General features: G+C 43.5%; 1 protein-coding gene and 1 long non-coding RNA gene across 4 annotated transcripts in view; one reads left to right on the top strand and one right to left on the bottom strand.

Moving 5' to 3' along the window:
• Window positions 1-3,994, bottom strand: part of LOC308248425 — a 44,004-nt gene extending 40,010 nt beyond the window's left edge. The window contains exon 1 of the long non-coding RNA XR_013960611.1: window positions 3,840-3,994. This is a non-coding gene — a long non-coding RNA (uncharacterized lncRNA). The remainder of the gene's footprint in view (window positions 1-3,839) is intronic.
• Window positions 3,879-26,657, top strand: part of GKAP1 (G kinase anchoring protein 1) — a 70,863-nt gene continuing 48,084 nt past the window's right edge. For 2 of the 3 annotated variants that reach the window (XM_080668374.1, XM_080668375.1), the window contains exons 1-4: window positions 3,908-4,339; window positions 4,770-4,902; window positions 17,348-17,600; window positions 22,534-22,677. In XM_080668374.1, the coding sequence (XP_080524500.1) occupies window positions 17,391-17,600; window positions 22,534-22,677 (354 nt within the window). In that variant the 5' untranslated portion in view covers window positions 3,908-4,339; window positions 4,770-4,902; window positions 17,348-17,390. Of the gene's footprint in view, window positions 4,340-4,769; window positions 4,903-17,347; window positions 17,601-22,533; window positions 22,678-26,657 lie in introns of all 3 variants that reach the window. The other variant, XM_080668373.1, reaches the window with a different exon arrangement.

Genomic DNA, 26,657 nt, shown 5'->3' with positions numbered 1-26,657 from the left:
GACTAGTGACCACACTTTGAGAAGCCAGGTTCTAAAGAGGATGTTCTCTAAGATTCTGCCCTTTGTTTTTTTCTTTTCATTCACAGTGATATCACTGTAGGCTCATAACTTCCCTATCTATTTTCTAGTTCAAACCTCTTTCTCATATTTCATATGTATATATATATATATATATCTCCTATCTAATAAAAGAGTAATATGCAAATTGACCTTACCTCTGCTACACCCACAAGCCATGCCCACCAGCCATTCAGGAGCAAGTATGCAAATTAACCCAAGATGGTTGCGGCCACAGAGCGAGCAGGAGGCTTGGGTTTCCCCAGCAATGGAGGAAGCCAAGCTTCCTGCACACCCTGGCCGGCCCTGAACTCCACTCAAGGCTACAAAGTTTCAATTATAGAAGATAAATAAATCCCAACAAAAATGGCGGCAGGCACGGAGGGAGCAGGAGGCTTGGGTTTCCCCAGCGATGGAGGAAGCCAAGCTTTCCACCTGCCCTGGCCTGCCCTGGCCTCCCCTCAAGGATACAAAGTTTCAATTATAGAAGATAAATAAATCCCAGATCCCAGGGCCTCCACTTGGGTCGCTGGGGGGCGTGGCCAGCCTGCAAACCACCACAGGCCCCTCGCCCAGGCCACCCCATGCCCCAAGGGAACTCCCATCCTGATCCAGGACACCCTTCAGGGCAAACCAGCCGGCCCCCACCCTTGCACCAGGCCTCTATCCTATCCAATAAAAGAGTAATATGCAAATTGACCATCACTCCAACACACAAGATAGCTGCCCCCATGTGGACACAAGATGGCCACCCAAGATGGCCAGCAGGAGAGGGCAGTTGGGAGAGACCAGGCCTGCAAGGGAGGGCAGTTGAGGGTGATCAAGCCCGCAGGGGAGGGAAGTTGGGAGGGACTAGGCCAGCAGGGAGGGCAGTTGTGAGCGATCAGGCCAGCAGAGGAGGGAAGTTAGGGGCAAACAGGCTGGCAGGGGAGCAGTTAGGCATCAATCAGGCTGGCAGGGGAGTGGTTAGGGGGTGATCAGGCTGGCAGGCAGAAGCGGTTAGGGGCAATCAGGAAGGCAGGCAGGCGGAGCAGTTGTGAGAGGGATGTCTGACTGCCCGTTTAGGCCTGATTCTTAGGCAGTCAGACATACCTCGAGGGGTCCCAGATTGGAGAGGGTGCAGGCTGGGCTGAGGGACACACACCCCCGTGCACGAATTTCGTGCACCAGGCCTCTAGTGTGTGTGTGTGTGTGTGTGTGTGTGTGTGTGTGTGTGTATACATATATATATGTACATATTTTTTAAAATTGATTTCAGAGAGGAAGGGAGAGGGAGAGGGAGATAGAAACATCAATGATGAGAGAGAATCACTGACTGGCTGTCTCTTGCATACCCTCTACTGGGGATCAAACCCACAACCCTGGCATGTGCCCTGACGGGGAATCAAACCTTGATCTCCTGGTTCATAGGTCCATGCTCAACCACTGAGCCATGCCGGCCAGGTGTCTCTTTCCCATATTTTAAAACCTTTATACTTAACTTCTTAGTGTCCACCTCTATCTGGCTGACTCGACAACTTTCAAACCTTTAAAATGGCCAAATCTAAATGAACAAAATAGATCCAGAGACGTAGAAACATAGAACAGACTGCAGAACCTCAGAGGGAAGAAAAGGGGGGGGGCGGAGGGGGCAGGATGAGTGGGTGGGAAGAGATCAAAGAACTTGTATGCATATATGCATAACCCTTGGACAAGGCAATAAGGGTGGTTGAAGGCCTGGGGCTGGCGGTGCGGGAGAGTAGGAGAGGTCAATGGGGGGGAAAAGGGGACATATGTTAATACTTTCAACAATGAAGGTTTAATTGAAAAAATAATATATAAAGCAGTTTTTACTCCTATCTCTTTTCTATAATTATCTATAGAGTCAAAACCTCTTCACTATCATGATTTTTCTCTTCCTTCTTCATATATGTTCTCATGCCATCCCCTCTTGCTGTAAATTCATTTAATTGCCAAATCCTGTAGATTCTGTTTCCACGTCATCTTTAAACTATGCTCTTATAAATTCTTCCTGAGCTGCTTTTAGTTCAGACTCATCATTACTTTTCACCTGGCTTACTGCAGGTTTATCTGGCAGTTTTCCCGCCTCTAATTTAAAAAATGTATTTTTATTCATTTCAGAGAGGGAGAGGAAGAGAGAAACATCAATGATTAAAGAGAATCATTGATCAGTTGCTTCCTACACCCCCTACTGGGGATCCGAGCCTGAAACCCAGGCATATACCCTGATTGGGAATCTAACAGTGAGGTCCTGGTTCACAGGTCCATGCTCAACCACTGAGCCACACTGGGGGGCCCACCTCTAATCTATATATGTAAAGGCCAATATGCAAAGTGTCCCCTCGGGAGTTCAACCAGGAGTTTGATCGCTCACTATGACGTGCGCTGACCACCAGGAGGCAGCGCAGAACGAAGGAAGGCCCCAGCCTGCTGCCAGAAGGCTCCCGATGGGCCCTGATCACAGGCCAGGCCTAGGAACCCTAGCCATGCACGCATTTTGTTCACTGGGCCTCAAGTTTTTGTATACATTCACAGATCAAAGAAAAGCTGAACTTTTTCTTCCCCCAAACTTTTAAACCACAAAGACTAAAAATACTGAATTAAATACAAATTCTCCTACTTGCCACCTCAGGCCCCATTCTCCTTGTCTCTGCCACTTCTCAACATGCCCTCTGCAAGGGGCCTCAAACTATGGCCCCGGGGCCACATGCAGCCCGCCGAGGACATTTATCCAACCCGCCGGGTGCCGCTGCCTGTCCTGCTTAGCAGCCAACTTGTCCCGGGCCCCCAGTGCGCATAGGAATTTGTTCATAGTTTTTTTTTTAAACTATAGTCCGGCCCTCCAACGGTCTGAGGGACAGTGAACTGCCCACCCCCGCCCCCGTTTAAAAAGTTTGAGGACCCCTGCTCTAGAGTCTTACCGTTTGCTTTTTCCTCAACACTTTCATTAAGTCACCTTCATAAGTTCTCAAGCTATCCCTTCTTGCTGTAAAACCTTCCTCATCGCTTTCCCAGACAATCTCAAAGGCCTTCTCCATGCTGCTTTTCTTTCCTGATATCCCAGATAGGTAGGTAGTGAGCAGTTCTTTGCTCTTCTGCAGTACTCTTTGTATTTTTCTCATGGCACCTATCATAGTTTGTCTTTTATGGGTTTTATCTTTGTTTTATTCCTTACTCTCTGAAGGAAAGGATGACATCTTCAACTGCCCCCTCTACACCTGCAGCATCTTACCTATAAGGGCGGGTGTGTCTCCCATTAGTTGAATCAACGTGATTTAGGGAGATAATGCGATGCAATGGTAAGCAGCCCAGAATTTTGAAGTCAGCACAGCTTCAAATTCCGGCTTTTCCATTTATTAGTTTGAGGCTGTGGGTAAGTCACGTAATTTGGCTTGTAAAATGAGAACATTACTACCTGATAGAGCACCAAAGGAGATAACGTGAAAGTGCTTTGTTAACTCCACAGAGAAATGAACAATGTCCGTTATTTTCCTCAGAGAGACCTGATGCAGTCTTGCTATTCAAAGCTGGGTTTGCAGGGCCATTCCCACTTCACTCATTGAAGATCGAGACCCGAGTGGCGGGGAACCCGGGCCGCCAGGTCCCGTGGCCCTTTTCCACTCCCAGGGCCTCTGACTGCTCTCCGTGATGCCGGCGAAGCCGCCGACTGCGGGGGAAACAGCCTGAAGTCCTGCTCTCTGGGGAGGCCTCCCTCCTTCCACCCGCCCCGGGAAAGCTCGGCTCTTCGCGGTCACCCCCCAGACCGCGGCGCCACCGCCTACCGGAGCCGTTTGGACCCTGCCCGGCCCCCGTAGCTCCCCTTCTCCAGCAGGTGGTTCTGGTCCTCTCCCCCGACTCGGGGCGCTCGCGTCACCCGCGAACCTCTACCCACGCGCCGGCGCCGCAACCAACCGAGAAAATAAACAAACCCCCGCGCACGGCGGCCGGCGCCAGGCCCCGCCCCCGCCCCGCCCCGCGGCTCTCACGCCGCCCCCGCCGTCGGGACTTCCCTCCCGCTCTCGGTTCGCAGCCGCCTCTCCCCGCCCCTCACCGCAGCCTGCAGCCGCGCTCCGCGCCGCGGTCCGCCCTGCCCGGCGCCCCAGGGCCCGTTAGTGCCGGCGTCTGCTGGTGGGGTCGCCGCGCGCCCCTTGCCGGCGCGAGACGCCCCCGCCCCCTGACCCTGCCCAGTCCCAACGCCCTGGGCGGCCGCCCTGAGAGCCGCGGGAGTCCGGCGGCGCGGAGGGAGGTAGAGGAGGGCCGAGCCGGCGACCAGGGAGGCCCGGTGAGTGCGCGGAGGGCGGGCCCGGGTCGCGGGGTCTCCTGCGGCGCCCGTGAGGTGGCGGTGGCGGCTCGGCCGCGCCGCTCTGCGCGCCCCCGACTCGGCGCTGGGGACTCGGCCTCAGGTAACGGGCCCCGCTGGTCGGAGCCGCCGGGCAGAGGGCGCGGGAGGCCGCTCCTCGGAAAGGGCCGCGGCCCCGACGCGCGGCGCAGGTTCGGGGGCGGCGGAGAGAGACCCCCAGGCCCCGGGCCGGGCCGGGCCGGGCCGTGGCGGCGACGCCTCCCGAGGTCGCGCCGGGGCCGGGGGCCGCCGAGCCGCCGAGTGACAGGTGCCGCCGCCCCCTCCCCGCCGGGCATCACGCTCCCTCTCCGGGATCCTGGCGCTCGGAAATTTCTAGAGCGACGACCTGAACTCGCTATTTTTTCCCTTTCAGGTTTTGAAGCCGCTTCTTTGCTCGAGTTGGGTCTCGCCCAGCCTTATTTCTTTCCTGCGTACTTTGTGCGAATAAGTTTCGGAGCATCGGTTCTCAGCCCGTGGGTGAAATTTGGCTTTCATTCATGAATGAGGTATCTAGTGAATTACTTTCGGAGGAAAGTGCTCCTCCTCCTCGCCGCTAGCTGTGGAAGAGTACATGAGAAGGCTGTTTAATTGTTTAAAAATGTATTTATTATTATTTTGCTGTTATTGCTTGGAACAAGCATTCTATCAGAATTTTGTGAAATGGCTAGAATTTAGGGTGCTTAGTAGATACTGAACAGGAGTGACAAAATTGGCCTATTGAATTGTCTTCTCTTTCCAGCTTCTTTTAGATTTTTTAAAATTTTAGTTAGATTTTACAATTGAGTAGGAGCTATGGCTTCCACTGGAAGCACTAATCTTTCTTTTACTGAAAAGTCAGTGAAAAATTTTCTCTACCGTTCAGTATTGTCTATGTAGTAAGTACGTTTGTGACTGTCACCTGAATCATCCATTTAATAAATTTGACTTGCAGCTCTAAGAATATTGGAGAAACTTTATGGTAAATTACGGTATTAAAAATATTTAAACTTTGGAAATATAGGTTTCCCCCTTCCCCATAGGTTTATAATACCGTAGTTGGTATTAGTCAAATCCCAATCAATGGAAGATATTCTTAATTGTCATAAATGCTTACAACAGACTTATTTATAAGATATCAAACAGTGGCTTCACTCTATAGACTAAAAGCAAGAACCTACAAGTTGACCTAAAGAACATTGCGGGCAATGAAAATACATGTGCTTTATTGAAGGGAGAATCCCTTAGGTCCTCACTCGGTATCTGTTTGTACTTTTGCTTAGATTTTTCAGCCCACAGAAATTAGGTGCTGCGTATTGGAAAGGGGAGGCAATATTTAGGAAGAAAATATAGACTTTAAGGCAAACCCATAAAGTTTCCATGGTTTGTTTGCAATAATTGTGTTGGGAGCAAAGTTTTGGTACACATTTGGCACTTGTTGGTTGTGAACCTTAATTTACAAGAAGCTAAAGTGCAAGATATTGTTTAGTTGTGTTATTTGAGGAACAGAACAATAAATAATACAAATTTTAAATTTCACCAGGTATTAAATCATTGATGCTCAATGCCATTTCATTTTGTCCTGTTTTATAAAAATATAAGTTAGAGTTTAATGAGGCCACACCAGACTAACTGGTAGATAGTGTTAATGGAAGATGAATATCATTTATTTTATAAAAAGGAATAAATATGATAATCCTTGATTGAGGGTTTTACACATATATCAGTTTTGAAGTGCCCTAATTGAGGTCTGACCACAGCTATTATCCATCATGTCCCTAGAGAGGTCATAGTCTCTAGAGGGATGAGGTCATAGTGGCAGTGGTCTTCAGAACCTCAGCAGATACCAACAGTACCAACCATTTTGAGATCCTGCTGCTTGCAGTTTAGGCTATTCATTTTTAGAAATAGTTTATTTTAAGCACCTCATATATCCTAATTCTTTTTAATCAACACTTTAAAACCAATTTTGTTTTCCTAAACAAATATGTGTCCTAAACAAAATTAGTTGTGGTGATGATAAGTTGGTAGATTGGCACTTAAATTGAAACAACTTTGAACTGCTAATAATCTTGAATTCACATCTGCATTATGGAATTGGGGATTATCTATAGAACATTTTGCATTTTCTTTTCCTCTGCATTCTACTTCAGAACACATCTTTCAATGCATGTATAGCCTTGTATTGGGGGAGTGTAAGTTTTGGGTCTTCTTTAAGAAGAAGAAAAAGATAAAAAATGTGAACATTAAAATGGCAATAAATACTTATCTATCAACTATTGAATCTAAAACTCAAAATAAACAAATAAAGAATCTAATGAACAAAATAAACTGATGAATAAATAGAACCAGAACATGGAACAGACTGGTGAATCTCAGAGGGAAGAGAGGAGGGGTTTGGGGGTGGGAAGAGATTAACCAAAGAATTTATATGTATAATATACATTACCTGTGGACACAGATCAAGTAGGTGGTGAAGGCATGTGGTGGGGGAGGACTAGGTAGAGAGGGGCAATAGGGGGAAAAGAGGGGACATCTGTAATACTCTCAACAATAAAGATTTGAAAAAAAGAAAACAAATCCAAATTTAATAAATTGATCTTTTGTGTGCTAGGTCCTGTGGTTTTTGGTAGGATGTTGAAATCAGGGTTGTAGGGGGCTAGGCAAAACAATAAGCATAATCTTTAAAAAATTTAATATATTTTTATTTATATTAGAAAAGGAGGGAGAGGGAAAGAAAGAAACATCAGTGATGAGAATCATTGATCTGCTGCCTCCTGCACACCCCACATTGGGGACAGAGCCTGCAACTTGGGCATGTGCCCTGACCAGGAATCAAACTGTGACCTCCTGGTTCATAGGTTGATGCTCAACCACTGAGCAATGCTGGCTGGCTGGCAAGCATAATCTTAATAAAAGTAAGCATAAACTACAGAAATATTACAGAGGATGGATGATTAATTTGAGGGGCCAAAGAAAACAGATGCTAGCTAGCACCTGAGCAGATTTTGAACAATGAATACAAGTTTTAAGTGGAAGAGATGGAGAACATTTTAGGCAAAAGGAATGGCATAAAGATACGAACAAGTAAAACTAAATATGTGACCAGGAACTTTTAGGTAGTTTAGCTGGAGCAAAATCTGCGGAAGGATAATTGTTATAAAAAGCCCTAACATATGCTATAATTACTAAGTTAAGTAATTGGTCTATTGAATATATGTAAAATGGAGACTTCCCTATAATTTGATATTGCTGCGATGTCAAGTATAGTGGAATTAATAGTTTTTACTAATGGTAGTAATTAAGAAATTATTAAATATTTATATGTGATGAGCTACCTGCATATTTATATTTGTAAACTTGTTTCTTGTACATTTTGACCTGAACCATTTATTTTTTAATTGATCTTGTGAATTTTGTCTTCAACTGAATTAGCCTTTAAATTATTTTTATTTCATTTTTTAAAATATTTTTATTGATTTCAAAGAGGAAGGGAGAGGGAGAGAGCAATAGAAATATCATGCCCTAGCTGGTTTGGCTCAGTGGCTAGAGCATCGGACTGCGGACTGAAGGGTCCTAGGTTCGATTCCGGTCAAGGGCATATGCCTGGGTTGTGTGCTCCATCCCCAGTTAGGGGTGGGCAGGAGGTAGCCAATCAATGATTCTCTCTCATTATTGATGTTTCTATCTCTCCCTCTCCCTTCCTCTCTGAAATCAATAAAAATATGTTTAAAAAAAAAGAAACATCAGTGATGAGAGAATTATTGATTGGCTGCCTCCTGCACGCCCCTGCTGGGGATTGAGCCTGCAACCAGCTATGTGCCCTTGACTAGAATCAAACCCAGGACCCTTCAGTTCGAAGGTCAGTGCTCTATCCACTGAGCCAAACTAGCTAGGGCAGCCTTTAAATTATTTTTAAAAGGAGACTAAAAGGGAAGACGGGAAACATAAAAAATAAGTAGATTTCTGAACTAAAATCTGATTTGTGTAGTAGTTCAGTATTATGTAAATATCTGTTTAATATATAGCACTAGCCACCACATTCAGAGGCTGACCAATGTAGGCAGCTTAGGGGATCTCCACTATACTTCACTTTTTGCATTGTATAATTTAATTAAGTCCATATCATTTAAATGTATATAAATGCAGAGATATTAAAAACTGTGAGAGAGAAAGAAAGGGAAAATAGTAAGGGAAGAGAAAGAGCTCTATTTGAATCTATTTATCCTATTGTCTCTTAAGACCAGAGATGGAGGTCAAGAGGTTTAGGACACAAGATTGAAGGAATATTAACCCTAGCCATACCCTGAATTATATTTAAAAATCCTGATGTTGTCATAGTCTGCCTATTTATTCCTTTTTCTCTTCATTGGTTAAAAAAAATGAATTCTTGGATTGATAATATATTTTTTGCAAATATAGAAAAATTTGTTAATGAAGGTAATGTTTTCTAAAAAATGCAACATGATCAGTCTTTGACAGTTGATGTCTGTCATTTGTCTTCTGCCTCACTAACATTAAGGACCAAAGGCATCTCATTGTCAGTTCTGACCTGCAGTTGCCCTTTCTAAGTTTGATACAGGGCAGAAAAATCAATATTGCATTGATTACATCATGTTTACCTTTTTGAATTTGGGCATAGATGATCATTTTCCCTTTTTAAGATGAGATATTTTTCTTTTTAAAAAAATTTAAATTCTTTATTATTTAAAGTATTACGTATGTCTCCTTTTCCCCCACTGACTTCTCCCCAGCCGCTCCCACCCCCTAGCACATGCCCTCACTTCCCTACTGTCTGTGTGAGATATTTTTCTTATGGAAGAAATATGGTCATCATAGAATACTTGGGGAAATAGTGAAAACTGTAGAAAGAAAAACAAGCATAATGAATAGTCCCATGCATTTTCTTCTTTTTGGTATGTATATACATAATGCACATTTACAGATTAGGGATTATTTTTATGTTTTCATTCCCTGTTTAATTTAAAATTTACATTTCCCCCTCTTTCACTTCTGACGTACTGCTGGTTAGTGTACCTTTTGACCTGGTATGTAGATTTCTGTAATGGCTATTGAGGTAGACAATGCGTTGGCTATATATCATGTGCAGTATGTAGCACAGATGATTGAGCCCTTCCAAGTTGTCCCATTTCCTATTCTCTCAGCTGCTACGTAGAGCTATTCTTTAATATTTATTATTATGTAAAGTATAGTGCAAGTGGCTGCCACTATTCTGTTCTCCTTTTTTGCACTCCTACTGCTAACCAAACCAGGGATCATTATAGGTGAGCATTTCCCCCTTTTCATTCTACCTTTTCATCTACTAAAAGAGTATTTTATCAATTATTTTATTCTAAAAAATGTATCTCTATTGTTGAAAGTATTATAGATGTTTCCTTTTTTTCTCTTGTTGACACGCCCCCCCCCCCCCAGACCTTCACCACACTATTGTCTGTGTACATGGGCTATGTATATATGCATATAAGTTCTTTGGTTAATCTCTTTTATTTTAATATGTGGGTTGCTGAGGTAGTATAGCATAGGTAGCTGCTTCCTCAGGAAAATAATTATTTTGTCTTTTGAATATTTATCATTTTCTCAGTTTAGTAGTATTTGTTCTAATGTTTCCTTTTCAGTTTGTCTTTCTGTCTTTTATTATTATTTTTCATTCATTTTAACATTTAATTGTTTGTATACTGTATGCCCACTGTTTAAGACATGGACCCTACTCTGATTCTTGGGTTTTGAGTAGACTGATGTTTTCCTTCTGCAGTATGTTAGGTATAATCAGTGGCTCACTGCTCAACACTTCTCAATGCCTAACAACTTTTTCCTTTCATTTCAAAGATTAAAACCTTAGTTAGCTTTTAGAATGGTGTTGATTTAAATTTCAAAACATTTTTGCAGTGGAGTCAGACATGCTTAGCTAAATTTTTAAATAGTTTGTGCCAATTTTCCTTTGCCTCATAGGACCTCAAGACATATTTCAATTAATTATAGTAAGAATACCAGTAGATGTTTATATTTGAGTGGTTCTGTACTGACTACTGTTATATTATTGTACGTAAAGTACATTAACTTATTTAATCTTAACAACTCAGTGAGCTGGGCATTCTAGTTCGTTTCACAGATGAGGAAACACAGATCAAGTAAGTGGTTCAGGGGCTCACAGTAAGCAGCAGGTTGGGTTTGCTCAGGTATTCTTGCTTCAGGTCAGCATTCTTGTCTAGTGCTTTTCTGCTGTTTGACTTCTGCATTACTAACAGAAAGGACCATAGGTATACCATTGTCCCCAAACTGGGAGATCTACAATGTCTACATAGAACTGGGTGGGGAATAAATGTGTTGCATTTTTTTAATAGTATGTGATTAGGATAGGTAAAACAAAGTATATTAGGAAAATATTAAATGTTGAATTTATTAAAAACTTCAGAATCATATCAGAGTTTTCAGTGAGAAAATTGTACTTGCTTCCGTGAACATAAGTTTTTTAGTAAAATTCATCCATGAAATAACAATATACAATTCCTGATCCAGGCTTTTTAAAAAAATCCTCACCCGAGGATATGTTTCTTGATTTTAAAGAGAGGAAGGGGGAGAGAGAGAAACACTGATTGGTTGCTCCCGTAAGGGCCCCTACCAGGGATTAAACCCACAACCTAGGTAGATGCCCTGACTGAGAATCAAACCTGCAACCTTTTTAAAATATATATATATGTGTGTGTGTGTGTATATATATATATATATATATATATATATATGTATATGTATATATATATATAAACACACACACACACACGTATATGTATGTATACTTTTTTTTCTTAATTTCAGAGAGGAAGGGAGTGAGGGAGGGAGATAGAAAACATCAATGGTGAGAGAGAATCATTGATTGGCTGCCTCCTGCACTCCCCCTCCCCCACTGGGGACAAGCCTGGAACCAGAAGAATCGAACCGTGAACTCCTGTTTCACAGGTCAATGCTCAACCACTGAGCCACACTGGTCAGGCAAACTGCAACCTTTTTGGTGTACAGAATGATGTTCCAACCAACTGAGCCACCTGGCTGGGGCCTGATCCAGACTTTCTTCAGATTGAGTTTCCATTGAAATTTTGTTTGGATGAGTAGGTAATAGAAACAAATCATTTTTGTTTTATAACCATTCAGTAGTTTATAACAGCTGAAATTATTTATTTTTATTTTATTTTTTTAAATATATTTTATTGACATTTTACAGAGAGGAAGGGAGAGGGATAGAGAGCTAGAAACATCGATGAGAGAGAAACATCGATCAGCTGCCTCCTGCACACCCCCCACTGGGGATGTGCCCGCAACCAAGGTACATGCCCTTGACCAGAATCAAACCCGGGACCCTTCAGTCCGTAGGCCGAGGCTCTATCCACTGAGCCAAACCGGTTTCGGCTGAAATTATTTTTGAAGAACCTAAAATCTTTTCTCATCAAAATTTAATAATATAAAATTTCTTGTGATATTATGAAAGGAGTTCAAATCCAATTGGACTTGTGTTTAAAATAATGATGAAGCTCTAGTTTGCAGAAAGCATATACATTGTTTGAGCAATCACTTTGCAGCTAGTTTTTATGCCATTAAAAAGGCATGTCATTGACAAGTGGAGGGAAAGATCTTCTGTTTGTGAAAGTAGAGATTTCAGGCCATTGTTTGGAACCTTGCTCACTGACAGCAGTTGCTGCTTCCTATACTGCATACCTTGTGTTTGGGTCACCTAAGAATACAAACTCTTCTAACAGTTCCAAAAACTGTATCTACCATAATGGGCAGCAGTGCATTCTGCAGCTTTCTGATGAAATAGATTTCAAGGGGCTTGAGCACTTCCCCTGTCACAGTTGAGGAATACCTACAGAGTAGCATATGCATGAGTTGTTCTGTGGGGAGCATCAAATAGGGTTGCTTACATCTGGTGGTGACTGGCCAAGAATCTCTTCACACTTCCAGGGTTTTCTTAGCTGCCCCAATGACAAAGGGAAAGTTTATCTGAGCATACACTGGTAAGGAAGCTCTGCCCTATGCTACAGAAATAAAATTTCTATGGGCTTTGGAGAGGTTTTTTGAACAGACATCTGTGAACATTTAACTAATGCAGAACAATCCAAATATGAAATGACAGTTTTGATATGTCTTAAATTGGAAAAGAAATTTATTTGCACAAGATAACCAGTTATGGTAAGGCTATGTTACACGGCAAGAACAACTTGAAAAGCTCAGATATTTAAAGAAGTAAAGTTCCTTTCTTGCTCAAGCTAAATAGAGGGTGGGGCAAAAGTAGGTTTACAGTTTGTATGGAAAATAATACTATAAGAATAAACTGTGTTTCACATACAACTGTAAACCTACTTTTTCTCTGCCCTGTATCCATTACAGGTTAGTAAGAAGACTTTGTTCATTGTGGTTTCAGACTCCATCAGATCTGACTGATGAATTCTCAGTCTCAACATATACTTCCACAATCATAGAAGCAGGGAAAAGCTAACATGATGAACCATGTTCTGGCTTTTAAAGCTTTTTAAAGCTTATGTTTCACTGGCCAAAGGCAGTCACATGGTCATGCCTGCATTCACCAGGAGAATCCTATATAATACCGTGTTTCCCCGAAAATAAGACAGTGTCTTATATTAATTTTCGCCCCCAAAGACACGCTAGATCTTATTTTCAGGGGATGTCTTATTTTTCCATGAAGAAGAATACGGTACACATTTATTGTTAAATGAAAATAAAGGAAATTTATTACCTGTATACGGTACAGTAGTACGGTAGTTGTCAACACAAACCAGACAAACTGTGAATCCTACAGTATCAAGAATTTACTCATTTATTCAATGACAATCATGTCATCATCTTCTGGAACATCATCATAACAATCCAATTCCTGAATTTCCTGGTGAATTTCTTGTGACTCCATTTCTTTCAGAATCAGTGGACCAAATCTCTCATGTTTAGCAATAGCACTGTCTTTAAATGAGTACTTCTTGTCAAGGTAGCCTGCTCGCAGTGCATTTGCAATGCAACTGTCAGTGATTTTCTCCCATGAATTCTTCACCCAAGTCACAACTTCTTGCAGTTTAGGTTTCACAAAGTTTCCACGCTGATTTCTCTCCATTCTATTTTCAATGTAGTCATTAATTTCCATGCGCAAATTGTCTTTGAATGGCTTGTTTATTGCAATATCAAGAGTCTGGAGATAGGCCGTCATTCCTGCGGGAATCATTATCTGATCTATTTTTCTTTCGTGAAGAAATGTCTTCATGTCTTTAGCGCGGTGAGTGCTGGCTGCATCCCAGACTAGCAGACCTCTTTGGCTCCCTCGCATAACAAGCGGCAGCATTAAATCGACCCACTTCTTTATAACTGCTTGTGTGGCCCAGGCTTTTTCAGTTTCAAGAATAAAAACGCCCAAAACACGTTCAATCTTTTCCTTCTTGCCCTTAGAAATGATTAAAGGTGGGATTTTAGTGCCATCCAGACGAATTGCCAAAATACAGGAAACACGGGCACTTTCGTAAGCAGTGGAGGGAATGTACGCTAAGGAGGCACCCCGCTGTTCAATTGTTGTTTGAGATGATTGGCCCATAAACACTGCAGTTTCATCCATAGCAATCATGTTGGAACGATTGTATTTAGAGAAGTCAGCATCATCAATAAAGGACTTGAATGCAAGTGCTCGCTTAATAACTTGAGTATCTTCCAACCTAAACAATGTTGTAGATCTTCTTAACGACAGTTCACTTCGCTGAAGGAAATTATCCAGCCAGTGTTGTGATGCTTTGAAGTCTTCGGGGGCTATATCAAACTGTGGTGCCATTGCAAGGGCAAATTCTTGAATCTGAGCCCTATTCACAACCAAAGCCTTTGCTCTCCTGTCAACAACCCATTCACAGATCAGGTCTTCCAGCTCGGAAAATAATGGTTGCCGACCTGATCCACACTTGCGCTTTTTAGCATTTCCCTTGTCCACTTGTTCAATGAGGTTACCATACTCTGCTCGCCATTTTCGGACCAATTGGATACTCAACATCTTCTCTTTGCAGAAAGCAGTAAGATTTTGGCCCCAAGAGTCTTCCATGATTTCTTTCTTGTACTCCATAGAGTAGCTTTTTCTTTTTGCGCTCATTTCTACCGTAGGGGTAAAAAAAAAGGAATTGGGGTATCAAGGTGGGGGGAGGGGGATCACTCAAAATGACACAGGGGGATCAGAGGGGGGAATCAAAATGGCACAGGAGAATCAGAGGGGGGATTACCATTTTAGTAACCCCTTTTGATCCTCCTGTGTCATTTTGATTGCCCCCTCTGATCCTCCTGTGTCATTTTAAGTGATCCCCCTCCCCCCACCCCTGTGCCACTGAACACCTTCACCAGACATCCCCCCTACCCCTTTATTAGACATTTACCCCCTGGGGCCTGCCTGGGGACTGTCACTGGGCTTCCTGGGGCCTGGATCTGGGCTGGAGCAGGGTCTGCCACTGACTGAGAACCTTCAGTCATCATGAAGGCGGCCGCGAGCATCAGGTAGTATCACCAGAGACAGACCAGCACTCACCACCTTCGCCGCATCCCGTCCGCTCTAATCCTCCTGTTCTTCTACACGCATCTGCGAAAGTCTCCTCCTCTCTCCCGCCCCGCGCTCACTGCTCACTCCGACCTCCACTCCGTCTCCACACAGCAGTGACGTCAGGACTCCGCGTAACGTCACTGGTTGCTAGACGCCAGTCGGGGCGGCCCTAGCGACCAGTTTACGGTAAATTAATTTTCATTCTGAGACAGAGCCTGGGGTCCTTATTTTCGGGGGATGCCTTATATTTCACTCAGAAGGAAACCTGTAAGTAGGTCTTATTTTCGGAGGATGTTTTATTTTCGGGGAAACACGGTAGAAGCCTAATATGCAAATTGTCCCCTTACGTGGTTCTTCGACTGGGAGTTTGACTACTTGCTATGACATGCGCTGACCACCAGGGGGCAGCGTGGAACATGGGGGATGTAGGCGACGCGGTACTGGCAGCGGGTGGCAGTGGAGGCGCCGCCAGCCCAATGGGCCCTGATGGGCCCTAACAAGAGTGGGACTGCAGCAGGATGGCGGAGCAGGTGAGGGGGTGGCACCAGGCCAAGGTGGGGTGCCAGGCAGGGCTGCGAGGCTGGGGGTGCAAGCTGGTGCTGTGAGGCTGGTAGGGTGCACTGAGGCTATGTATGAACTAAAAGATAATGTGGAGGGTGATTTTGAAAAGTTTTCTTGGTAGGAATTTAAGTTCTCTATTTTGCTCTCAGTTCTGTGACTTGGTACTAGTCGCTAGGATCAATACTTAAGGTATTTTTAGATTAATCTTTTGTATGTAAGATTGTTCTTCCTTTTCTACTTTTTTTTGTTTTGGAAGTTAGGGATAAACATATACTTTTTGTTTTAAACCATATTGATGTAGGATGTTTTCCATAAAGATCTACACTAATTAAAAATATGCAAATTGACCCTACCTCCACAACGACACCAGCCAATCAGGAGTTAGTATGCAAAATAACCCAACAAAGATGGCGGGTTAATTTGCATATTCAGGCATGGAGCGGTGAGCAGGGTGGGACGCCTGCTATGAGGGGGAGGATGGGAACGAAGGGAGCTACAGGAGCGGCGCTCTGGCCAGGAGCGAGGACTTGCAGGCTCCCGGGCGGCTGGGAGTGAGGACTTGCAGGCTCCTGGAGGACTTGCAGGCTCCTGGGCAGCTGGGAGTGAAGCCAGTGGAAGGAAGGCCAATTCTTGCACGAATCTTTGTGCAATGGGCCTTTAGTGTATATAATTATTATTTTAAAATATGTTTTTATTGATTTTAGAGGGAGAAGGAGGGAGAGAGATAGAAACATTCTATATAATAAAGAGGTAACATGCAAATTAACCCTTATGCCCTCACACGATGGCTGCCTACGACCAGGCCGGCAGGGCGGTTAGTGAGGGACAACCAAACAATTGAACAAGCAGACTGCGTGGGGCAACCAGGCCGGCGGGGGGGCTGTGAGGGGCGACCAAGCTGGCAGGGGGGGCAGTTGGGGGTAACCAGGCCAGCAGGGGGGGCAGTTAGGGGTGACCAGGCCGGAGGGGGGGCAGTTGGGGGTGACCAGGCCGGCAGGGGGGGCAGTAAGAGATGACCAGGCCGGTGGGGGGGGGGGGGGCAGATAGGGGCGACCAGGCAGGCAGGGGGGACAGTAAGGGGTGACCAGGCCGCGGGGTGGGGGGCAGTTAGGAGCGACCAGGCTGGCAAGGAGGGGGCAGTTGGGGGCGACCTGGCCAGCAGCTGGGGGTAGTTAGGGGCAACCAGGCTGGCAGGGAGGACAGTTAGGGGCGACCAGGCAGGCAGGCAGGTGAGCAATTAGGAGCCAGCAGTCCAGGATTGTGAGAGGGATGTCCCCCAAGGGGTCCTGGATTGGAGAGGGTGCAGGCTGGGCTGAGGGACCCCCCCATCCCCCCCCACCCCCCGTGCATGAATTTTGTGCACCAGGCCTCTAGTTAATGATAAGAGGGAATCATCTATTGGCTGCTTCCTGCACAACCCCTACTGATCAAGCCCAAAACCTGGGCATGTGCCCTGACTGGGAATCAAACCCTGACCTCCTGGTTCATAGGTTGACACTGAACCACACCAGCTGGGCTCTGTATATATTTTAGCAGTATATTTAAAAGAAAAGGAAACCATGAACTTTTGAAAACTATATATGGAAAAATGAATACATTATATTGATGGTAGTCTTGCATTAGTCTGAAATCTCATATCATTATTCTATTTTCTATTATACAATTTTATGTTGTTTTTAAGTTAAAAAGTATGCTATTGCTCATAGGACTGTTGGTATGAATCCAAATATTACTAAGTCCCATGTCTGGAGAAATGCATGTATATAATAATTTGTTATTACTCTAGAATCTTGAATAAATTTTACTCACCTGTCTTCTTTTCTCCACAGGAATTATTCCTGACAGAAGTATTTTTAAAGAAAAATATTTACAATGGCCTCAGCAGTTCTTAGTTCTGTTCCCACTACTGCTTCTCGTTTTGCCCTGTTGCAAGTGGATAGCGGTAGTGGCTCTGATTCTGAGCCTGGAAAAGGCAAAGGTAGGACTCCTGGAAAGTCTCAAACAAGCAAATCAACTGCAAATGAGAAAAAGAGAGAGAAAAGAAGAAAAAAGAAGGAACAGCAACAGACTGAAGCAAATGAGGTAACAATTATAATGATCTGTGTTTGCTTTCTTAATAGACTGTAAGCAAGCATCATGAAGACAGGTACCATCTTGTTCACCATGTGTCCATAGAACTTGGTTCATAGGTACTTGATAAATATGACTTGAATGAATGGATGTAAATTTATGTGTATTTAAAGTCAATGTAATGAACATTAAAAAAAAAATAATTTAATTTTTTTCTATCACCATTTATCCTCCCCATACCCTCTTACATCTCCTCCCATGCCATCATCACTATTGTCTGTCCATGAGTTCAAGTTCTTTCTCTTTTTCTTTTTTGCTCAATCCCTTCACTTCTCTGCCTTCCTTCATCCCCCAGAGCTTGTTAGTTCAGTTTAATGTAATGAAAGTTTTTAAATGCCTTTATTTTTTTATGACTATGGAAGCTTAAGTACTCATTCCAAAAGGTAACAAAGTCTTAAAAGGAAACAAAGGCCATTTGTAAATATAACTAGAGATATAACCAACAGGTATGTAAATACACATATATCTATATTCATGTTTTACTTAAATAAAAATGGGATTATATAATAGACTAGAGGTCTGGTGCACGAAATTCATGCACTGGGGTTGGGGGTGTCGCTCAGCCCAGCCTGCATCCTCTCCAATCTGGGGACCCCTAAACCGGCAGTCGGACATCCCTCTCACAATCTGGGACTGCTGGCTCCTAACCCAGCCTTGGGCAAACTACGGCCCGCGGGGCAGATCCGGCTGTTCTATCCGGTTCTCTTGCTCTCCCCTCCACTCCTTTACTTTGAATTTATATTAGTTCACACAAACACTCCATCCATGCTTTTGTTCCGGCCCTCCGGTCCAGTTTAAGAACGCATTGTGGCCCTCGAGTCAAAAAGTTTGCCCACCCCTGTCCTAACCTCTCACCTGCCTGTGTGCCTGATTGCCCCTAACTGCTTCTACCTGCCAGCCTGATTGCCCCCTAACCACTCCCCTGCTGGCCTGATTGATGCCTAACTGCCCCTGTGCCGGCCCAATGGCCCCCAGCTGCCCTCCCCTGCAGGCCCGATGGCCCCCAGCTGCCCTCCCCTGCTGCCCTGATCTCTCCCCCAACTGGCCTCCCCTGCAGGCCCGATCGCCCCCAACTGCCATCCCCTGCAGGCCCGATTGCCCCCAACTTCCCCCCCCTGCAGGCCCGATCGCCCCCAACTGCCCTCCCCTGATGGCCCGATTGCCCCCAACTACCCTCACCTGCCGGCCTGATCTTGCCCCTAATTGCCCTCCTCTGCCAGCCTGGTCGCCCCCAACTGCCCTCCTCTGCAGGACTGGTCGCCCCCAACTGCCCTCCCCTGCTGGCCCGGTCATCCATAATGGCCCTCCCCTGCAGGCCCGGTCCTCCCAAACTGCCCTCCCCTGCCGGCCCCGTCACCCCCAACTGCCCTCCCCTGCTGGCGTGTTCGCCCCCAACTGCCCTCCCCTGCTGGCCTGATCACCCACAACTGCCCTCCCCTGCTGGCCATCTTGTGGCGGCCATCTTGTGATGACGCAAGGGTGAGATGCCACCTAGGCTTTTATTAGTATAGATTTTTATACTGTTTTTTCCCCTAATTAGCCATGAGCAGTTTTCAATATGAGTATATACAGTTCTACATTATTTTAAATTATTCCACATTATCCTATCCAATAAAAGAGTAATATGCAAATTGATTGTCACTCCAACACACAAGATGGCCACCTCTATGTGGTCAAAGATGGCCACCCCCTTGTGGACACAAGATGGCCACCATAAGATGGCTGGCAGGGGAGGGCAGTTGTGGGTGATCAGGCCATCAGGGAGGGCAGTTGGGAGGGACCAGGCCTGCAAGGGAGGGCAATTGGGGGTGATCGGGCTGGCAGAGGAGGGCAGTTGGGGGGGACCAGGCCTGCAGGGGAGAGCAGTTAGGGGCGACCAGGCCAGCAGAGGAGGGCAGTTGGGGGGGACCCAGTCCTGCAGAGGAGGGCAGTTGGGGGGGACCAGGCCAGCAGGGGAGAGCAGTTAGGGGTGACCAGGTCGGCAGGGGATGGCAGTTAGGGGTGACCAGGCTGGCAAGGGAGGGTAGTTAGGGGTGACCATGCTGGCAGGGGGGGGGGGCAGTTAGGGGCAATCAGGCTGGCAGGGGAGCAGTTAGGCATCGATCAGGCTGGCAGGGGAGTGGTTAGGGGGTGATCAGGCTGGCAGGCAGAAATGGTTAGGGGCTATCAGGTTGGGAGCCAGCAGTCCTAGATTGTGAGAGGGATGTCTGACTGCCCGTTTAGGCATCCCTCAAGGGGTCCCAGATTGGAGAGGGTGCAGGCTGGGCTGAGGGACACACACACACCCCCGTGCATGAATTTCATGCACCGGGCCTCTAGTTTAATTATGTGGCTATATCATACTTTATTTAATTGAATCCTTGAAATAAACATTTGGATTGATTCCCATTATTTTACTGTTATAGACAATAATACTATGACTAGCCTGAACATACATTTTTATGCATTTGATGATCATCTCTTTTTATCTCTCTCTCTCTATATATATAAAAGCCAGGCCTCTAGTTAGGATAATAAGTAAAAGGGAAACCCTCTACCTTAAACATTCTTAACCTGAGTTACATGACCAACATTTAACGTGCCCATTTGTTTTTTTAAAGAAATGCCAAAAAACAACTCTGTGTTTGTCTTTTTCAAAAAATATTTTCATTGTTGCCCCTAATTGCCCTCCCCTGCCGGCCTGGTTGCCCCCAACTGCCCTCCTCTGCAGGACTGGTCGCCCCCAACTGCCCTCCCCTGCCTGCCTGGTCGCCCCCAACTGCCCTCCCCTGCTGGCCCGGTCATCCATAATGGCCCTCCCCTGCAGGCCTGGTCCTCCCAAACTGCCCTCCCCTAACCACTAGTTAGGATAATAAGACAAACACAGTGGTTAGGGTGATAGAAAAAAAAGGGATGTCCTCCCTTTTTTTCTCCCTTTTGCACCCCCACTACCTCAGGCCTTCACCACCTTATTGTCTGTGTCCATGGATTAAGCATATATGCATATAAGTTCTTTGGCTAATTCTTCCCACCCTCCACTCTTTCCCTCTGAGCTTCTACAGTCTGTACCATGTTTCCATGCCTCTGGTTCTATTTTATTCATCAGTTTATTGTGTGTTTGTCTTTTAATAGAAGGAGCAGTCGGAGTATATAAGGACCTTTTTCTTTTATGTTTTTATTGATTTCAGAGAGGAAGGGAGCAGGGAGAGAGAGAGAGAAATATCTGTGATGAGAGAGAATCATTGATTGGCTGCCTCCTACACACACCCCACTGGGGATCAAGCCTACAACCCAGGCATGTGCCCTTGACTGGAATTGAACCTGGGACCCTTCAGTCCGCAGGCCGACGCTCCATCCACTGAGCCAAACCAGCTAGGGCAAGGACCTTTTTCAATATAATTTAATGAGAGAAGTAGTAAAAGTGTTTTTTCCCCTTATATTCATTTTATAATGTCCCAAGACTTAGAAAACAAGCCTTTTCAGTTTGTTTCTATTACATTTTTATCATCATTGCTTTTTAAATATCTCTTTAAAATGCTGCCACACAGAGAATAACTTTAAAAGACATTTCCCCCACTACATATCCTTTCAGAAGTCCAGTCTTTCAAAACTTTTTATTGCTCATCACTTTATTTTTGGAGTTAATGATGATGTGGGGGAACAGAAAATAAGGTAATAATGGAATTTACATTAGAGAATAAGAAAACATGTAACTGAAGATGAGCCTGAGGATCCTCCCTTTCCAATTCTATGGCTATAGTTCTATTAGTCTTCACTTTCTGTAAAATAAGTCTACTTGCTAGTGCTTCATCTCTAGTGCTTCATCTCCTCCTGTATGTCTTTTCCACAGCAGAAACCAGTGACTTAAAGAGATGTTTGTATCTCCTCACTGCCTTTTGCAGAACCATATATTATTCGTTAAAATTATTGATTCTCAATTTAAAGCCTCTTTGCTAGTTTCCCTAAAGTTGTCCATAACAAAGTACCACAAACTAAGTGGCTTAAAACAACAGAAATTTATTCTCCAATGGTTCTAGATGCTGGAAGACCAAGCCAAGGTGTCAACAAAGGCTATGTTCTCTCTGAGACTCACAGTTGAATCCTTCCTTGCCTCTTCTTACTTTGTGGTGGCCATCAATCCTTGGCTTGTGGCTGCATCACTCCAGTCTTTGCCTCTTGTTACTTGCTTGGCTTTCTCGTGTATTTTTGTCTTCACCTCTTCTTATAAGGATACCAGTCATATTGGATTAGGGCCTATCCTAATTCAGTATGCCTCGTCTTAACTTGATTACACCTGCTAAGACCCTATTTCCAAATAAGGTCATCTTCACAGACACTGAGGGTTAACACCATATCTTTGGGAGAAATATAATTTAATCCATGACACCCAATATTTTTCTTTCTTGTTTCACTTTCTTCATCTCTGATTATTTTTGTTGGGAAGTGGCTTGCCCAATACAGGTTTAATCCATTATGATACGTTGAGGACTAGCCCTGCATTTTTCAGGATTAGCAAAGTAGTTGCAACAATTGCATAAGCTATCTTTTCTTTCTATTTAAATTTTTAAATTTGTAAGCTGTTATACTTTAATCTTTTTGAATCCTATTGTTTTGTATTTTAAAAGCACACTTATCCAATGTTCTATTCCTATAAACTTATTATCCTTAGTAAAGTAGAATCTTTAAAATGATGGTATAATAGAGTACAATCCATTTTTACTTATTAATCATTTCATCTAGAAATCCACCAACCATTATTTCAAATGCAGGTGAATTTAATATTCTATAAAGATTACAAAAAACACAAATAGTGCTTGGAGTGTAAAATTATTGTTGATTTCTTAAAAAAAAACCGTTAATATCTCAGGACTGGCAAATTGAATGTAATGTATTCTTTGTTTTATAGCTCAGGAATCTTGCTTTTAAGAAAATTCCCCAGAAATCTTCCCATGCCACTTGTAATGCTCAACATGAGCTTTCTTTACCAAATCCAGTACAGAAGGATACACGAGAAGAAAATTGGCAAGAGTGGAGACAAAGAGATGAGCAGGTACAGCTAAGAAAATCAAATTGTTTTGCTTTGATTTTCAATGAATCTATGCATTTGATTTGATTTTATTTCATTGATTTTTTAAAAACATATTCTTATTGATCACTAATTGACCGCTACCTCCTGCACGCCTCCCTCTGGGGATCGAGCCCGCAACCCAGGCACGTGCCCTGACTGGGAATCAAACCCAGGACCCTTCAGTCCACAATCCAACACTCTATCCACGGAGCCAAACCAGCTAGGGGTGTATGTGTGCATTTTAAAGATGACAGTACATCTGAGTCTGTGACACTGCTGTTCTGAGGAGCTTTTTGTATTGGTTTAATTCACGTGTTAGTTGCTGCTTTCAATAAGAGGTTCTGTTGTTTTGTGTAGTAGAAAAACAGATTGATACATTTATTGTTAGTTTTGACAGTTCAAAACAGTTGTTTTGAAAGTTTTTAATTCATTTCCTTTTTTACAAATGAGAGGGAAGGTAGAACAACAGGATTAAATTATTTCAAGAAAATTATGTTTGTAGGGCCAGAGGTCCTTTGTAAAAATACTGAGTGACAGTTTTGCCTAAAAAAAAGGACTTTGACAGGAAACTTCTCCTTTTCAACCTTGATGTGAAATAGTTTATGGCATTTGTTTCTTTAACCTGATATTTTGTTTTTCTATGCTTCTTAAGTATTACTAATAACCAAACCAAGACTAATTTTTTTTGTGTGTGTGTGCTTGGTGTCCAAGAAAATAACATACTGAGCCTGGAATATACTCTAGGAGCTGCTGTATGTGTGGGAAATTAACAGTTACTTATTTGCTTACCTATTAAACTGTCATTTGATCTATTGGGAATAAGTATTGCTCTAGCAGATATTTGGCTTAATAAAATGGCTGTACCTATCATGCTTTGGTTACTAGTCTAAAAAGAATTAGACTATACTAAACTATGCTCTTAACATAAATTCTATTAATTATAGCATTTTCTTTAGGATTTTGTAGTGCCTTAGGCTCATTATGAGCATCAGTTATTACTCTAGAACTAACAAAAGTGCTGTTCAAAAGGTATTTCCACACACTGGTATACTGGGTAAATAATTTTGTATTCTAGGGATTTCGATACTTTTTTTTCCCCTTCCACAGCATTCTTTTGGTTTACAAATGTAAATATAATGATCTGTTTGTTTAGACAGTAATACAATTTAACAGTGTCTTCCCCCGAAAGAATTTCTCCCAGTGGCCCATGGGCACTGGAAAATTAATGAAGGAAAACTGTTCAGATTTTCACCAAAATACACTCTGTGTAATATGGGAACTTGAGCACAGTTACTTGATTGCCTTTCTTCCTGCCTCTACTGATTGCTGCCAAAATGACATGGTCAGGACTTTGCCCTGACCTCCTATAAGGACACATAGATAATATACCACCTGGAATCTATTTTATGGTGTAGAGTAATATATTTTAAAAGTAAGGAGCAGGCAGTGACTATACTAGGCAGAAAACATACAATTATGGTGGGCATTCTTTCTGAAACAGTAGGAACACAACTATGAGAAATTCCAGGTATTGATGGCTGAGAAAGACAAAAAGCTATATACAGATATTTTGCCTGTTATGTGGCTGCTTAGTTCAAACACAAAAGAGAAATTAGGCTAAAACAAAGTTTCCTACTTTTATATCACCAAAGCAATAATGTAAATTTATGTCAGTTAAGCCTCATCATAAAATTTGAGAACTGGCATTAAACAACAACCAGATAGACAGTAAAGAACCATCTAGCCCACCTACTTAGGAGCAAACACTAGATCTTAGTGATCTCAAGCCAAATGAAGAAATATTTCTGCTACATAAAAGGAAAATAACATTGTACTTAGTGACCAAAGTGAAAGATTTGCTGCGGGGAATAGAATTTGATTTTAGACAGTCTCCATTTTTTTTGCTTAAATAATAAAAACCAAGGGTCTAGAAAATTTTGTAAAACTCGGGGTGGGGGATACTAATCCCATATAATAAAAGGGTAATATGCAAATTGACCAAATGGTGGAATGACCAGTCGCTGTGATGCGCACTGACCATCAGGGGAAAGATGCTCAATGTAGAAACTGCCCTCTGGTGGTCAGTGCACTTCCACAGGGGAAGCGCTGCTCAGCCATAAGCCAGGCTGACAGCCTGGCGAGCACAGTGGCCCACCTCCACGGCAGCGCTAAGCCATCAGTCTGACATTTCCTGAGGGCTCCCAGACTGCGAAAGGGTGCAGGACAAGCTGAGAGACCGCCCCCCCCCAAGTGCACGAATGTTTATACTAATCTATAATAATAAAAGTGTAATAAGCAAAATTAGACAGGGCGTCCTTCCAGACATCCTTCTGGACAAAGCTGGGGCTGCGAGGGAAGCCTGGGTCCTGGGTGCCTGCCGGTGGCTGGAGGGAAAGCCAGGTCCCGGGTGCCAGAGGGAAGCCGGTGCCAGCAGCCGGGGGAAGGAAGGCCTACTCTTGCATGAATTTCGTGCATCAGGCCTCTAGTGTTATATAACAAGGTGAAACAATAGACTGAGATGAAAAAGTGGCTAAGAGACAGAAATTGAAAGGGAGATGGGTAAAGTAAAAAATCTGGGAAGTTCTAGTAAAATCACAGCAGAATTAAAAACTTCATTGGAAAGACTAAAGAACCAGAGTATACACTGAAAACAATTGAGTCAATTGTGTGAAGGAAAATTCTAGATAAATTTTTGCCAATAAAATTGACATAAGATTGGAACACAGAACTAAAATCCAGCAAAGGCATAATTAGTGGCCCTGAAAGAAGTAGAACAGAGAGAGTTATTAAAGATAATATTGATAAAAAATGTTCAGAAGCTAAGACTTGAATCTGAGCTTGAAAGAACTCCTCAAGCTTTTTAAAAAAACTGAAGTCTTTGTAAAAGTTTTTAACTTTAACAATAAGAAAACAAGGAAATAATACTATAAATATATGCATGAGAGAAAACAGATTGCCTACTAAGGATGAAAAGTCAGGTTGGCTACTTTATTTTTTTAAATATATTGATTGTACGGAGAGGAAGGGAGAGGGATAGAGAGTTAGAAACATTGATGAGGGAGGAACATCTATCAGCTGCAGGTTGGCTACTTTAAATGCCAGAATTGAAATGTTAGGACCAAAAATTCAGTATCTAGCCAAAATGTCATTTGTGTGACTGCTGAATAAATACATTCTCAGAAATACATTTCTCAAGCAAGGGCTGAGAAAACATATGACCACTATCCTTTTTGCAAATTTTTTGGAGATGTGCTCCTGTCAAAAGACAAATCTAAATAAAGAGCACAGCAATTGGAAAGCACCAGTGGTGAGTATTGAAGCTAGTTCAATATAGAATTAACTGTAAATAGTGATTGTAAATGTGGTTATTAAAGAGCACATAGCTGTACACCTGAAACTAACATAACTAATATAATATTATGTATCAAACATCTTTTACGGATATAAAAAGCCAGCAACCATAAAGCCATAACAACCAGTTGCTATGATGCCCACTGTGGCCAGCGAACAGCCCAATCAGGTACATATGTCTCCTTTTTTCCCCATTGACCCAAGAGCTCTCTATGTGGTTCGCTGAGGCTGATCCCTGGCCAGCATTGCAGCTTTACTTATTCCTCTGCTCAAACCTGCTCTTTTCCCATTCTTCCCAGTTACTGTTCTCAAAAGTATCTATATATATAAAAGGCTAATATGCTAAATGTCTGACCGTCCAACTGGTTGCTATGGCATGCACTTATCACCAGGGGGCACTCAACACAGGAGCTGCTGAGCTGCAGGGGTGGTTCTCAGGTGACACACCCCAAAACCAGAGAGGAGGGAGCCCAATTCCTCATGGGGCCACGCGATTCCACTGTTGGCCGTAGGTTATGTTGTTGCTGGAGCACTATTGTTCCTGAATCTGGTTTACTGCACATTGCATTTGCATTCCACATCCTATACAACAGCAACTTTGCAGAGTGCCC

The sequence above is a fragment of the Plecotus auritus genome, assembly GCF_963455305.1.
Source record: "Plecotus auritus genome assembly, chromosome: 5".
Classification (NCBI taxonomy): Eukaryota; Metazoa; Chordata; class Mammalia; order Chiroptera; family Vespertilionidae; genus Plecotus; species Plecotus auritus.
The sequence above is the reverse complement of the archived record's forward strand: the minus strand, read 5'-3'. Positions and strand labels throughout refer to the sequence as shown.